We start from the raw sequence: 15,522 nt of genomic DNA on the forward strand, positions 1-15,522 counted from the left end.
TGAGTTTATTTTGCTTTGTGGTTTTGCTTAAAATGCATAGCGTCAGAATTGGGGTGAAACAGAAACTTTATTGCTTGAAAAACATATTTTTCTTTATCCAAGGTTTTATTTTTTGTTTGTTTTTTGTCACGTTATATTCTACTAGGCTACTCTCGTGTGTATCGTTGCCTATTAATATAATTTCTCGTTTCTATTTACCGAGGCGGCCCTATAGTTTTAATTCCCAACCTTAACATAATAATAAGGGCTGTACATTGCACATATAACACTTAACAACAGCAAGGTGCTCCCTTTAGGAAAAAAAGTACGACTTGTTTCTTAAATGCGACACTAACAAGCTGTTCGATTATGCAGTGTAAGGCAAGACCATTTAATTTCCAGCAAGACCAGTCTTGACAGTTGTCTGTTTCTCATTTGACGTCAACGTTATATAGCAACTACCTTTTGGTGCAGTACTCAACTTTATAAACGCCAAAAATAAACAATAAATGTGCGCACAAAAAAGCGGCTGATTACGAAAACACAGTAAAGACTACTTTCTTGCTGAACGTGAGGGTCCGGATCGTGCGCTTGACCTCGAGCTTGCCGCACTTGCAGGCCTGGAACCCGGCGGTGAAGTTACTTGCAAGCCGAGCCCGAGGTCCACAGGTTTGGGGCTGGTTACGGACCTAAACACAAAATGTGGGTTGGCGTTAGTGCATTGCTTATTATGGGTCCCCTTCCCTGAAGGGGACACATATTGTTTTTGTCCATATTTTTTTTCTTTTTTTCTTTTTTTCTTTTTTTCTTTCTAACGCGGATTTGTTCCCACGTTTTGGCCAAGAAAGAATGGTTCAAACTTTTTCAAATTTACACACATTACAGATATTGGTCTAATGATGGTCCATGTGAATTTTGACCCCGTTTGATCCATCGGTTCACCCACAGCCCCCCAAAACGTAAAATTTGTAACGCGGATTTGTTCCCATGTTTTGATCAAGAAAGAATGGTTCAAACTTTTTCATATTTACACACATTATAGATATTGGTCTAAAGATGGTCCATGTGAATTTTGACCCCGTTTGAACCCTCAGTTCACCCACAGCCACCCAAAACGTGAATTTTTTAACGCAGATTTGTTCCCACGTTTTGGTCAAGAAAGAATGGTTCAAACTTTTTTAAATTTACACTTATTATAGATATTGGTCAAAAGATGGTCCATGTGAATTTTGACCTCGTTTGACCCCTCGGTTCACCCACAGCCCCCCAAAACATGAAATTTTTAAAACGGCTTTACTTGCTAAAGCAGATGCTTCTGGAGTTTCATACTTTTTTGATTGGTACAATGCAGCGTATTTTAAACTATTTTGTAACTTGAAGTTGTATATATCCATTTTCACCCCTTTACCCCCAAATATTTGTTTGTTTGTTCACATTAATGAGGCCAGAAATACAAGACTTAACCTGCTGAAATTTTTAACAGCTGTGGATCGGGTGCTCCTTGTTGGCTGGTAATAATTTCAGTGCAATCGGCTCAGTAATAGTAAAAATATGTTTTTACATGCTGTCTTCTGTCATATTTGTGCTCGCTCAGTGCACAGCTGACGCAATGGGAGTGATTGACCATAGTGGCGCATAGAAAAAAAATGCCTCTGCTTCACGCATGAACGCAGTCGTTACGTGACCATTTTCTCAGTCAGATAGAAGTCTCAACTCTCAAGGGAGTAATTCACTTGTTTATGATTAAGGCGGGTGAATGCAGCGGGAGTGCTCAGCTTGACGTCCGGACCGACGTTTTATGAGGCAGTCGTGTCGGTGATTAGAAATCAGCTGTTTTTGCGCAGCTATGCTATGTCGTTTTATTAAGTTATCAAGCACATTTTAAGTTTTGGAAAATTGTGTTTAAAAACTGACCTTGAACGACAATATCAAGGTCAAAGCATGAGATTAAATTGAAAGTATTTTTCCTGTTTCTATTTACTGTTTTTTGTAATTATATGATATGATGCAAAAACAATACGGACAAAACTTTTTGGGTTAAGGCTAAAGTTGGTTAAGCTTGTCCTTAAGAATCTATAAATAACCAGGATGTTTGTTTACCATAAATCCGCACAAACGCGCGTGTGGGGACCCATTCGTTTTTGCTTGCAAAAACAATCATATGTGTAGATCAAATGATGTGTATAGTAAATTGGTAAATATCTAACAGTGATTGTGCCCTATATTTTTTTGCATATGTGTGGGGACCCATTAGATTATGCTTGCAAAAACAATTAGGTTATAAAGTGCCAGGAAATAGATAGGGACCCAATGAAATGTAGGTGCCAAATATATATCCATTATAAATATAGTAAATGGAATATGTGATACATCATTAAATATGATGTAGTATATATAACCCGGCAATATATAGGAAAACCACTATTCTAGTTTTTTAAGTAAGTGCTTGGGGTTCAATACATAACGATTCAGGCAGATTTCGGTCAACCAATTAGTGTATTAATTCACTACCGAATATCATGCTACCTGGGTTAATCTGACCATTAGTTTGGATTCAACTATACCTTGCAGAGGAGACCGAGCTTCTTGGTGAACTTCGAGCGCTGGAACGAACTGAGCTGGTCTTTGAGCTTGAACGCGATTCGGGGACTTGGGTCGGAACAGGGAGACCTACTTGCTGGAAATAGGCTTCCACTGCATTGGTTAGATCGGGAAACTGCGCAGAGAAAAAAATTGATAACAAAAAAGTGAAACAATATTTGCCAAGTCCAAAACGGAGTACCAAGCAATTGTTACTGTAGCATAGTTGCCAAGATAATAGCTTTTTGGCTAGAGATGTAAGATTTTTTTTACATAAGTCTTTCTTAAATCGCTGATAATTGCAATAATATTGCCACAGATTTTTACTTGTCGTGTGTATGCTTTTTATTGTTTTCCACAGAAAGCATGTAGTGGAGCGCTTACATTGCCTTGTTAAGCAACGTGTACCTAAAACGCCATGTTTAGGGTAATATGGTAACAGCGCGAAGTAATACCTGATTAACAAGTTGGGCAATGTTCTTCGCAATCGTGCGGTTCCTGCTTCGAACCTCACGCAGATCCATGTCTCTTTCCTCCAGCATCGGTCCTCTGCTCTTTCGTGCAACTCTAGCTTCTCTCGATGTTCTCGCAATCTATGTCAAAGCATTTGTAAGCAAATTAAAAGGACAAATTTTGTGCCAAGTCTTTACACTGTTAATTGGCGCTAAAATATGTTGCTTTTGTCAGTTTGATTCTAGGTTCGTGTATAGCAGGGGTGGCCAACTTGTTAGTCGTTAAGATCGACGAAAATTTTCTTAATTGCACACGATCGACTGATCAGTAGTAATTTAGGCTACCACTTACACAAAGCAATAACGCAAATTTCTGCATGAGATTTGATTGACAATTACCACATATTTATATTCATGAGTTTTATTATAAAGCATCACCTAGTTCTTGCAACAATAAAACGTCGCATATGTACATATTTTTCAAACTTTTAAATCTCCTCAATCAATTGCAACTGCTTCGTTAACGCAAACATTAAAGTTGTGACGACAAACGAAAATCACAATTGTTACCCAACAAAGAGAGTGACATTTACATTATTATTGTCTCATTGCACATTTGTGGGTTGTGTCAAAATGTCAGAAGTGCTGTTTTATATTATTTAATTTGTTTTTCAATTGATAAGCTTTTGATTAGTAATGGAGAATTTAGTGCGATCGACCAGTCAAAAGCAGACGATCGACCAGTCGATCGCGATCGACGTGTTGGCCACACCTGGTGTATAGCGTCTATAGTTTGCTACAAGTGCATGTGTGGGGTCTATGGTAAAATTGTGTGTATAGCGTGAATAGTTGGACTAAAATTTCTAATTCACAGTATTAAGTTACACAAAAAACATAATATTGAATTAAACCATGATGCATTTTCGTGAGGCATTTCGCGGGTATAATAACATAGGCTACAGGGAATTTTGAAATAAAATAAATATCACGAACTTATAATTTTAAACTCATGTTATATTGCTAAACTTATGAAGGCATTCACTATGAGATGATTTCACAGACTTCTGATTAATGTAGACATTCGTGCAAAATATCTAATCAATCATTTCTACTGTTAACTTTTTATAGGGTCCAAGAAGTCATGTCCGACTACAGCAAAGCCGAATAAAAATAGGTGGAATTTTTTGACAAGAACTAGCGGACATTTGCGGACCTATAAAAGGACACTTGTCCCTTTGGGATTTGAAAACGCAATGTCAAGAAACCATGTCGTAAAGTGTCACCTGTTTCTGAACTCGTTCCAGTTTTTGTTTCTGTTCCTCGGTGTCTTTCTGTAATTGTTGAATCTTCATTTTACGATCCTGCACCATCTCGAGGAAGGTGGTTTCATCTCGAAGTGAGGAATCCATTGCACTGCTCATTGTCTACGAGAAAAAGCGAACCCATATATACATACAACAGAAAAACGCAAGCCTGCTAATAAGGAACTGGCGGTACTAATACGGTATATAAAAGTACTATATTCTGATCACATCACCTACGACTAATATTGCAGTGTTGGATAGTTTAATTTAAATCCTATATAGCATCGATAAAGAAGACCACCGGCTTTAAGCGGTCCCATTGAAACTGCTTTGTGGAACACAGTAGGGACCGTGGACCCACTCTGAGCACCGGTTTACGGTTGACGACGATTTCATACCTGCAAATCCTCTTGCAGCTCTCGTATCTGTCGCCTCTTGTACTTGTACTTGTCCATTACAGAACGAAGCTTTTCGTCCAGCTGATTCTTCTTTTCGTATTCTTCACTGGTCTCAGTGACCTAAAATGTATAAAACAAGGTGAATACATTGTAAAGATAGCTACCGTTTTGTAAGCGCTTCTGGAGGAAATTTTTACCGCTGTACATTTTCATTTCATTTTCCAGGCAAATGCATGACAAGGACTTACATAGTAGCTTAATTCAGAACAAACTTTCCAACAAAAATGCAAAAAACACACTGATTTTCTAATTCAGAATACAAACCTTATTAAACGATTTTCTGTACGTCTCATTCCTGCTGTTCATCAACCGAAGTGTGTTCTCCAGTGCTCTAATCTCCTTCTCTGCTTTGCGGATGCGAGCGTCCAGTTCATCTCCAGTCCTTTGTAGCTCCTCCTTGTCTTGTGCCGCCTGCAATCAACAACATACTACTGTTCACAATGGAAGAATTGCATAACTCTCATACCAGCGATTAAGTACGGAATTAACTATGCGCTGTAAACAGTGCGTTTTTAACTACAGGTGCAAGTGGAGTGTAGAGTTACCCCAAACAATTTTGGAAACAGCCCACGCTATCACCAGAGCTAACAAAAATAAAGTAAATCACTGTACATTGTACATATGAGAGAATGCTGTGTAATCACCTTAATAACGTAGTAGGCCTGTGATTTTTCTTCCTCTCCCTCTGGTGGTGCCATTGAAACCATCAAAATTTCATAACTAGAAACGGTAAATATATATTTCATGAACAGACCTTTAAAGTTCATCATAAAAAGGGGTCCTTTCAACATGGCATTATCGTTTATCAGTCGTTGTAAATGTAAACTCAAGTTATGATTGAAAGTCCTGAAACTAAAACTAAGGCCGATACATTTTAGGCCGTTGAAGAGTTGGTAAAGTGTTTTGTGATAAAATTACAACTGGTTTTGAAGAACACACGAGCAGCTCACCGTTTGCGAAGCTTTTCAATCTTCTCTGTTCTTTGGTGGAGCTCAGCATTGACAGTTTGCCTTTCCTCCTGTGCAGCCTTCAACTGACTAAACAACATGTCTTTGTGCACGGAAATCTCCTGTTTGCGTTCTTTCATGGCTAGAAACAAAAACAGTTTCGAAAAAGCTAGTGTCAGAACTATAACTTTTTACCTATTTATTAAACTAGTTAATCCAATGAATCCATAAGCCATCATGCGAATATTTCAGCAAAAGATAATAACTGTATTTTTTTAAGAATCGAGTGCTGCCAATGCAATCAATCCCTTACATCAATTATAACACATAAAAAGAAAAAATGGTCATCAGGTACAAATTAAACGTTAAAAGTCATTGCCGAAAGAACGTGAATGTTTCACAAAACAGCAATGTTTAGAGCAGGGGTCGGCAACCTTTTTTGAAACTAAAATTTTATCGCGGACCGGTCTTCAAAACACTACAAATATTTAGCAATGAAAACGCTTAAATTAGTTTATCATCCCCGGGATACATGGGCAAAATGTTTTATAGCATTTAACCTAAAAAATTCTACGGCCCGGTAACGAACTCCTCGCGGACCGGCACCGGGCCGCGGACCGGCGGTTGCCGACCACTGGTTTAGAGTACAATACCTGTCGAAAGTTGCAGTTGTCTCTTTTCCAAGCTTAGAACCTCGTCGGCTCTTCTGTGAAGTGCGTCCTGGATTCTTTTGATCTCCAACTTCAGAATATTGTCCTCAACCATGCTTTCCTGCTTCCTAAAAACAAAACAAAATATAAAGTGATTTTCGAGTTGAAAAATAAACAATCAGCAACATCTTAAAATCGTTTCATAAATCACTATCAGTTTACTGCAGAAGCATGGACATAGTTCAGGCTTTCGTGACTAAGGTCGACGGTCCTCTAGTATGGGGGCATACAACCTTTAAGATTGATCTACTTTGTTATTTCACTATTAGCCACGAGCGCAATTGCTCAAGCTGCGTTTACATTACCAATAAAAGAAATCGACAAGAACAAAAACTTTTTTTTCTGATACGATACTTGATACGCGTTTTAACACACAAAGCACGTACTTGTCAATAGTATTTTTCAGTTCCTTAACAGAAATCTCGTTGTGGAGGTTCAGCTCCTCAATCTTGCTTGTAAGATCAGCCTTTTCTTCACCAGTTCGTTCCATGTCTCGTTTCTGTCTTCTAATGTCGTCCTGAAGAATACAAACACGAATTCAACATCAAATGGTAAAAGTGTAAGATAAATGCTCGAAATGGAGACGGGATAAAAAGAACTGTCTGGCATGTTAATTTCAAATGTGGAGGTTGTAGAAATTTATGCCGGACCCAAGTTGACTTATAAAACTCGTAACTGCAGGCTTCTGCAATCAAAAGCACGTGTTTTTAATAGGGTAGGGCACTAAATTAGTACTATTAATACAAATTAATTGCGGACTGTAGTGTAGAAACACAAAACATCGCACCCTCAACTCATTTAAACCAGAGTTGTAAGTCGAGCGGGCATTTCAAGCTAAGGTTTCTTAAAAAAACGGGCTTGATTCGGGTCTAACTTATTGTTAACCTAAAGTCAAACAGGTCTAAAACACCAATTGTCTATTGTGTTTGCTGTCTTGGTCTTTCCTGAGGCTTCAATGTATAGGCCTGCCAATTAAACTTTCGGGCCTCTCAAAAATGATTCGGGTTCGGGCCGGGTTTAAACTCCAATTTCAGGTCCGTTTACAACTCTGTACAGTACTACCACAACAATTTTCATAAACGAACACAGCGTTACCTGAAGTCGCTTAAGTTGAGTTGTGAGCAACGTATGAATAGCGTTTCGTTCATCCAGTGTTTGTGTGAGCTCTTCGATCTTTGCTTCCAGCTCTTTCTTCTCATCTGTGTTCATGTCGCCCTGTAGTCTGGCCAAACGACGCTCAAGTTGTTGTATAGTGAAATCCTGAAACAAATATGTGACATTAGTTTTCTACAACAAATAGCTGTGGACTTTGAACGCTGTTTGTTCCATAGGGTCTGTAGTAATGTATTTATGCAGTAACGAGAAAGCTCAATGTACACGGATAACAACACAGACGGAAAAAAATTGAAAATGTTCCTGAATTAGAGTAACTGCTTGAATTTCAATTATTGTTTCATTGAAGAAATAAAGCAAACTTAATGGCCATAGATGCGATAAAATTAAATTCCCGACCAAAACAAACACAAACGGCAGTTCATTTTCGACAACGTACTGGTTTCATACACCGTGAAAAACATTTTGCGTTATGTTTGCCATGTTAAGTGTATCTGATCATCTCACATCTTCCTATGTTTTTAGAGATAATAAAGATTTGAACAATTTTAAGTCGGCGTTTAAAGTTTAGCCTACTCCATCCATTAGTTTGGCTGTTGCGTAGGGGTATTGCGGTGGTATTAACCAGACAACTTGAGGCATAATAGACTGTGTATATGCTTTACCTGGTTGTAGACAATCTCTTGTTGTTTAATGGACTGCTGATCAAGCTTTTTCAGTCTTGACGAGAGATTGCGATTGGCGGCTCTGCTACCTTGGATTTCAGCCGCAATGTTCTTCTCTTTCGTAATGACTTCGTACAGTTCCTGTATAGAATATAGATGACGTAAAATATGAATTTAATTTAACATTAGGATAAGGTAAGGTTACTATACCGGATGGGCCGAGCCGAGCCAGTACCCGAGTACTCGGTACAGAGCATCGCTGTTTTTAATGCTCGGTGCTCGGCCGAGCAGTTGCACAAATTGACCCGAGCGTTAAATTTGCATATTCATGCCCTGCTAACATATGTAACTAGTGTTCCAAAGGGTGTCTATGAACAAAAACGAATGATTTTTAAATGCACTCTGATGGTGGAAAAACGCGTACTTTATGGGCATGTACAGCTTAATAAAACACCGCCGGTGACGTAAGAGGCCTTGTAGAGCTAAAACGTAAGAAAGGTGATTTTTTGTGACGTCATAATGCACCGAGCATGCTCGTCCGAGCACCGAACATTAAAGTGAGATGCTCGGTGCTCGACCAAACAGAACATTTGCAGTTTCGGCACATCCCTAGTTACTATACCGTTAAACACTAAAGGTAAACCAAGTAGTGTTTGAAGTATAAACAACAAAACATGATCGAATCGGTAATTTAACATGGAGCTAATTTAACAAGGTCAACCTAACCGGCCTAGCAGATGCAAAGGCACCAAAACTTTTATCAAATACCAGCAACATAATTGTGTTAAAATAGTTTTAAAAATTGGTGCACCTTTTTTATCTTTCATTACAATCAAGTTATTGTTATGTCTTGTCACCTGCTTCTTCCTGAACTGGATTTCTCTTGTCTTCATCAAGTCTTTCTCCAGATTAGTAACATTGTCTTCTTCCACGCTGAGTTCAAAGGCAGCAGCTTCAGCTCTTTCTTCAGCAGTAAGAGCACCTTTTCCAGCAGCCTCCAACTTATCTTGCAGCGCCTCTCGAGTCAGAGTAGCTTGCTCCAATCTGAAAAATACATTTTGTTGGTACTTTAAAAGATCAAACCAACCATGTTAAAGATCATTTTGAACTACTATTACAATTCGTTCCAGGACATCACTAGACCAAACCTTATGAGTATAGTCAACCATTAGCCAGCAAATTATCAGTAAAGCAAAATGCCAAGGTATACTGTATCACATTATTGTGAAGCGATCTTAATTTCAAAAATCTGCTAAATGATTTTGACCATATTAGCCTATAATTTTCACAGCCATTTCATACCAGCTGCACAATGTATGGTTACAAGCTATGGTTGAGAATCACAGGTTCAATAACCTGTTATTATTTCATCTTTTCAATAACACAACCTGGTATATGCTGAAGTAATATAATATTGCCTATGTATATATATTCAATTCTAGGAAATTAAAAGGTATGATTTCTGCCAAAAATACATACTTATCTTGTTTGTTTACAATTTCCTTTCTCAGGGAAGCAACATTGGTTTTCATTGCCTCAAGATCAGACGCTGTCCTTTCCACAGTGTATTTAAGTGTGTCCAGCTAAAAAAAAAACAAATCAAGATAAAGTATTGTATGGTATGTAATTAGAATTTAGCAATACTCAAAAAATGTAACTTTAAGAAAGTTTTTAAACAGGCAACATGAATACAAAGGGGAAAAATGCACCAAATGCACGCTTGTGTATCTTGAAACAAGATTTTGTGCCAACAACACAGTGTGCATATTGTAAGGTTGATAACAAAACCATTTACCTCATCTTGCAATTGAGTCCTTGTGTTTTCATGCTCTTGCAAGTCAATGCGGAGTTTGGCAGCAAGACGCTCTTGGAAGGCAATCTTCTTGTCCATTTCTTGGTTATTTTCCATCTCACTTTCCAAAAAGGCTTGTTTTTCTAACACAAAACAAGTATCGATCAGTGAATGTTGACAAAGAGTAAAAAATGAAGAGCTACAATTATACCTTTGATCACTTGTTCACGCTGTCTCACTTCTTCCTTAACTTTTGCCAATTCCTGTAAATCACAAAAAATGAAAATCAAATTACTGGTAAAAACAATATGGTTAATCACAAGTTTCATTTTGTTGTGTTAAACCCTAGACTGTAGTCTATAATTAGTTTAAGACTATATTCATGTCAAATACTTAACAAATTGTAGTTGCTATTTGCAATTATCATGGGTATTACAAACATAGTCTTAACATTGTTGTACAGGCCTGCATGTTTAAGATTGTTACATATATAATAGTTCAAATTTAATACTTATTAACTATAAATTCTGCTAATCACAGCAGGAAGATCAGATTTCCTTACAAATCTTTTGGTTGCATTGGTAAACCACATGTATAAGACTGTTCAACATGTGGGATTATTCACTTATTTTATACTATTTCCAGAAAAAAAAATACATACCAATGCAGCATGGTCCATTTCTCTGTCTCTTCGTTGCATCTGCTCAATCGTAATCTCCCATTGTGTAATCAGACTGTGGCGGTCAGTATGTGCTTTTCGGAACTCCTCAGCTGTTTTATCAAGCTCAATCTGTTCACAAAACATGGTTGATAATAGATTTAGGGCAACGGAACTGATTATGCTCAATGTTATACTTGGGCAGTTAAAGTTTCAGTGGTTTCTTGATCAAGGCATTTCCTTTTCTTCTGTACTTGTTCAGTGAGATGCTCAATCAGTAAGGCAAGTTCCTTAAGCTTCGAGTGATCATGACTATAAAAAAAGGTTGATAAAGAAAATTTATAACTCCAGATATAGAGTTTATATTTGTTATAGTGGTTGATACATAACAAGACAAAACACGTGGTTGTCTATTTCAATAAAATACAGAAAATATGTTAATACATAAGTATTGTTAATAAATCATAGTGTAAGATTTCAGACCTTGCATATTTTTGTAGTGTCAATGCATCTTCATCCCTTCTAGCCGATTCTTCAAGCCAAGCTTCTAATGCCTGTTGGTCCCAGTTCATATGTGACTTCAACTCTTCAAGTTGTTGGCTTTGCATAAAGATTTTGTTCTGCAAAAACAAAATATACATAAGGAACAATCTTTAGCTTATTGGCAGTAGATGTAAATTTACTAACTAAATCAGTGGTTCTTAACCTTTTTGGGATGGTTTCCCACTAAAGTCGATCGCCAAGTTCGAATTTCCCCCTCTGTTATTTTTATAAAGATGTTTTGTGCTCGACGTTAACAAACATTTTTATTTTTTGATTGAAATACTGTTGTGAAGCGATTTGGTCGGGACCATATAGGCTTACTCCAATGTTATTTAGTTTGAATAGTGCTACCGTGAGAGAGTAAACGTGTGTGGGATATTGAAATGTCCTCTCTGTTGCATTACTCATATTTTGATCACAATCAACAAAGGGAAGGCATTTATTCGCTCACAATAACAAAAGCATTGATATTTTAGACATGTCTGTGATGTAACAAACAGCCTTTTTACACTAGGTGAAACTAATCTTACATGTTGTTGCGAAAAAAAAAAAATTGTAGTAAATTAACTTTTAACAGTTAATTCAAGGCCGGATTCGACCGACAGGCCGGAGTGTGATTACTCCCGACTTACAAAATTTCCCTCTGAATGCAACGAATTTCCCACTAGTGGGAAATTTCCCACCGGTTAAGGACCACTGAACTAAATCATAGCTATTTAACTTTTATAAAAAAATCGGTTTAAAATTATTTAAAAACAATGCAAAATGTTCTGTATAAACCTCAACCATAGTAAATTGCTTTTTTATACTATTTGCTATTTGAATTCTGTTGCAATTCCTGTAACAATTGCACCTCTTACATTATACTCCACAAGTTTGGAAACATTTATTTCCTTAACATAAGCTAACATATTTTGTGTGAATCTAATTCAACTATTCAAGATATGCAAGAGTGGTTCTTAATTAAATAATTTTCCCTGCACATACTTCGAAGTTGTTTCTTTTCTCCCTTGTGCTATCCAGCTCTTTTTGCAGTCGAGTAATTTCTTGATGCAATCTCCCATCTTCCCTTTCAGCAATGGCACTCAAATGTTCTTCAGTTTCAATTTCTTTGGTGTGGGCATTGAGAAGAGCCTATCATAGAAATCATAATTTTCACCACTTGATAATTTAACAATTCATACTAAACGCAAACTAGTAACCCATACAGAACTTAAATTACTAGTTGAACATTACAACTTTGACAAAAACTTTAAAAGTACAGGAAATGATAATTGACTGTGCATTTACTTTGTTACTGGTTAAAACTTAAAACAATCAAGGTACATCGAAAAAATACATATTATAGCTGATTTTAAACTTACCAAGTTATGAGTCAGTTCTTGTCTAACATTCTTCAAGTGCTGGGACATGCTATGAATGCGTTCATCATGGTCACCAACCTCTGACGAGTACTTTCCAATTTCTTTTTGCATGTGCAGAAGCTACGCAAAAAACAACATAAACTATTAAGGCAGTGGTTCCCAACCTTTCGTGGACCGTGGCCCCCTTAAAGTAACTTTTTGGCCTCGTGGCCCCCTTAAAGTTACCATGTAGGACCTGTGGCCCCCTTAAAATGTAGATAGCAATCTCGCGTTGGAATGCGGTATTAATTTTGGCCTTAAACAGGTCTAATAGAGTAAATGAGCGTGATAAACCTCACTCTAAACAAATAGAATGTGAAATAGTCGATTAATTTTGGGAAAAAAGTTAAAGTGAAAATGTCTTTTAGTGGGTGTTTCTTGTGAATCTACGCCCGTGGCCCCCCGGAACACAGCTCGTGGCCCCCCTGGGGGGCCATGGGCCCTGGTTGGGAACCACTGTATTAAGGCCAAATTAAGGCCAATATTTTACATTACACACTAAATGGCTGCAAAGCATCATTAACCTGACAAGCCGATTTTTCATGCCTAGTCTAGCATGATGTTTTGACAATTCTTTTTGAAAACAATTGTTCATTCGCATGCTTTACTCAAATTCATGATGTGTCAGACATGATTTAATCATTACAAATTCATTTATTTAATTTTAGTTTCATCACATGTCAGACAAGATTTAATCATCACAAAATCATTTAATTGTTTAATTTTCTGGAACCAAACAGTAAAACTGTACAATAAAACCTATGAAAAAATGGAAGGGTGCTTTAAACTGTAAAGTAATTTCAAAAATATACTAAGATTTTCAGTTCTTACCTCATCTTCAAGACGTTTGTTTTCAGCATTAGCCACAGGCATAGCAATCCCCTCGTCCCAATCCATGTCTGACATTATGGAGCTTGCCATGGTTAATTTGTTGTTCCTGCAAAAAAAGAAAAAAAGTTAATATACTACTGCACACTTGTCTATACATAAGAGAAACAACCTGTAAATTAAATATGCAGTATTTGGGTGGGTACAACTTAGCGGTTAAGCCTAATGCAATAAACAATAATAACCATTGCATTTAAGTGTTTCTTACTTGGAATAAAATAGCCGAAGCTTATATAGATCTTTGCATGAGATATTTCTATCCATATTGCCAAAAGTTACTTAATTCTTACAGGAAAATCTATATTTGCCCAAATGTTGTGTAGTATGCGCTAAGAAGCACAACATAAACATTTAAATTTTAAAATTCCGAAATGTTTTTGTAAAAACTCTTTTGTATCATAGTTATTTTGCACTTTTAAAGTTAATTTACCGTACCTGGTTTTCCCACCAGTGTTAGATGTAAGTATTTTGTTTCACTTCAAGGGAAAAAGCAGCAAAATCAAATCAAAGTTGTCTCAAATTTGAAACAGAAACCACCACAAGCGCAAATCGTTGCTTACTGAATGTTGCCTAGTTACAAAAACCCCCTTGCGGCACATTAAAAATTACAAGGTAAGTAGGGTATTTTGGTTTAGTCATAATTTATTGTATTTTTAAAACGCTGTCAAAAGGTCGTATATTTCAGTTTTTATCAAGTTTAAAAAGCAGGTAGACTGTGAAACCTGGTCTTTTGTTGGTACTTCTTCAAATTATTCATGCAGCCTTCTTCGAATTATTCATGCTTCGTATCCAAAATACAAACAAAAACTAGAACGTTACGTTTAGAACATCGTCAACAAAAATGGAATGGCAACCGAAAAGGAGGGGGGGGAATAAAAGTTCAGTTTAAACCAGCAGTTTGCAAAAACACTACGATAACTGGGAAAGTTGCTATTTTAATATTCAGCTGCAACAACGTACACGTTTGGGGTAAAAATTATAATCGTTAGTTTAAACTTTTGACACGAAATATCTACATTTCACGCCGCTGCAATGACAATCAAGTTCTTCGTAAATGATGGTAAATTCGCGAAAATGGGGAAATTTGGAACCGATACCCATCAGGATTATTTTAAACTTGCAAATGGGTCATACAAGTGACAAAATCTATTTTTGACTTCCGTATGTTGCAATTTGACACGCAACTAAAATCCTAAAGAGCCACAAAGCGCTTTGGTGCTGTGTACTGATAGAAAAGCATTGCAACCTTGGGCGATAAAATCAAGACTTTGGAACCTTATGTGTACTCTACAACAGTGGTCGGCAACCGCCGGTCCGCGGCCCGGTACCGGTCCGCGAGGAGTTCGTTACCGGGCCGCATAATTTTCCAGAATAAATGCTATGAAGCATTTTGCCCATGTATCCCAGGGATGATAAACTAATTTAGGCGTTTTCATTGGTAAATATTTGTAATTTTTTGAAGACTGGTCCGCGATAAAATTTTACTTTCAAAACCGGTCCGCAGTGCAAAAAAGGTTGCCGACCCCTGCTCTACAATACGCGTAAAATTGCTTGTTACGCTATTTTGCTTGAATGAAATTCTTGTAATTGACTTGAAAGAGTTTTTCACTGTAGGAAATTGGGACAACGGTTTTGTTTTACATCAATCATCGGAAACAATAACGTTTAGACATTTTTCGAAGACAGGTACCATGATCGTAATACAGCCCTGGGGCACACCAGAGAACCTAAACATTGGCGCTTTACAAAATCTTTGCTAAGGCTTTTTCGTTAAGTTACAAACATCTGTGTAAGTTTCCAATGTAGGTTTATAGGCTACGCACATGCAGAATGTTTGTTAAACGAATGTGTTTTAAACCTTACTGCCAACCTTTATGATTTGTTCTGTGTGGACAGAATAAAGCGCTGTCCACGGTAGCCTATCAGTATTTTTTAAACTTCATTCTAAGGCCAGCACACTTTATGTTTAACGATCAAACTTACAATGTATTGTTCTTGTTTGCATGCTAAAACGGCTGCCTAGCCCTAGA

General features: G+C 37.2%; 1 protein-coding gene across 1 annotated transcript; it reads right to left on the minus strand.

The window, feature by feature from the left end:
• Positions 1-6: 6 nt before the first annotated feature.
• On the minus strand, positions 7-14,064 carry LOC145217599 (coiled-coil domain-containing protein 39-like). The gene is made up of 23 exons (XM_080084884.1): positions 13,928-14,064; positions 13,436-13,541; positions 12,566-12,685; positions 12,189-12,335; positions 11,142-11,278; positions 10,856-10,970; positions 10,662-10,790; positions 10,212-10,263; positions 10,004-10,143; positions 9,688-9,791; positions 9,066-9,252; positions 8,209-8,349; positions 7,526-7,690; positions 6,817-6,947; positions 6,374-6,498; positions 5,724-5,862; positions 5,418-5,493; positions 5,038-5,184; positions 4,714-4,833; positions 4,295-4,435; positions 3,015-3,152; positions 2,544-2,695; positions 7-668 (listed from the first exon to the last, which is right to left on the minus strand). Exons 2-23 carry the CDS (start codon positions 13,523-13,525, stop codon positions 533-535), a joined length of 2,832 nt encoding a protein of 943 aa, XP_079941010.1. The 5' UTR covers positions 13,526-13,541; positions 13,928-14,064; the 3' UTR covers positions 7-532.
• Positions 14,065-15,522: the final 1,458 nt, after the last annotated feature.

This window comes from Phallusia mammillata, chromosome 3, assembly GCF_965637545.1.
Source record: "Phallusia mammillata chromosome 3, kaPhaMamm4.hap1.1, whole genome shotgun sequence".
NCBI lineage: Eukaryota > Metazoa > Chordata > Ascidiacea > Phlebobranchia > Ascidiidae > Phallusia > Phallusia mammillata.

Coding starts and splice junctions, on each gene's coding strand:
- LOC145217599 (XM_080084884.1), bottom strand. CDS start 13,525: ATGGCAAGCTCCATAATGTCAGACATGGATTGGGACGAGGGGATTGCT. Junction 12,336..12,565: donor AAGAACTGACTCATAACTTG/GTAAGTTTAAAA, acceptor TTTCTATGATAG/GCTCTTCTCAATGCCCACAC. Junction 669..2,543: donor AGCTCGGTCTCCTCTGCAAG/GTATAGTTGAAT, acceptor TTTTGTGTTTAG/GTCCGTAACCAGCCCCAAAC.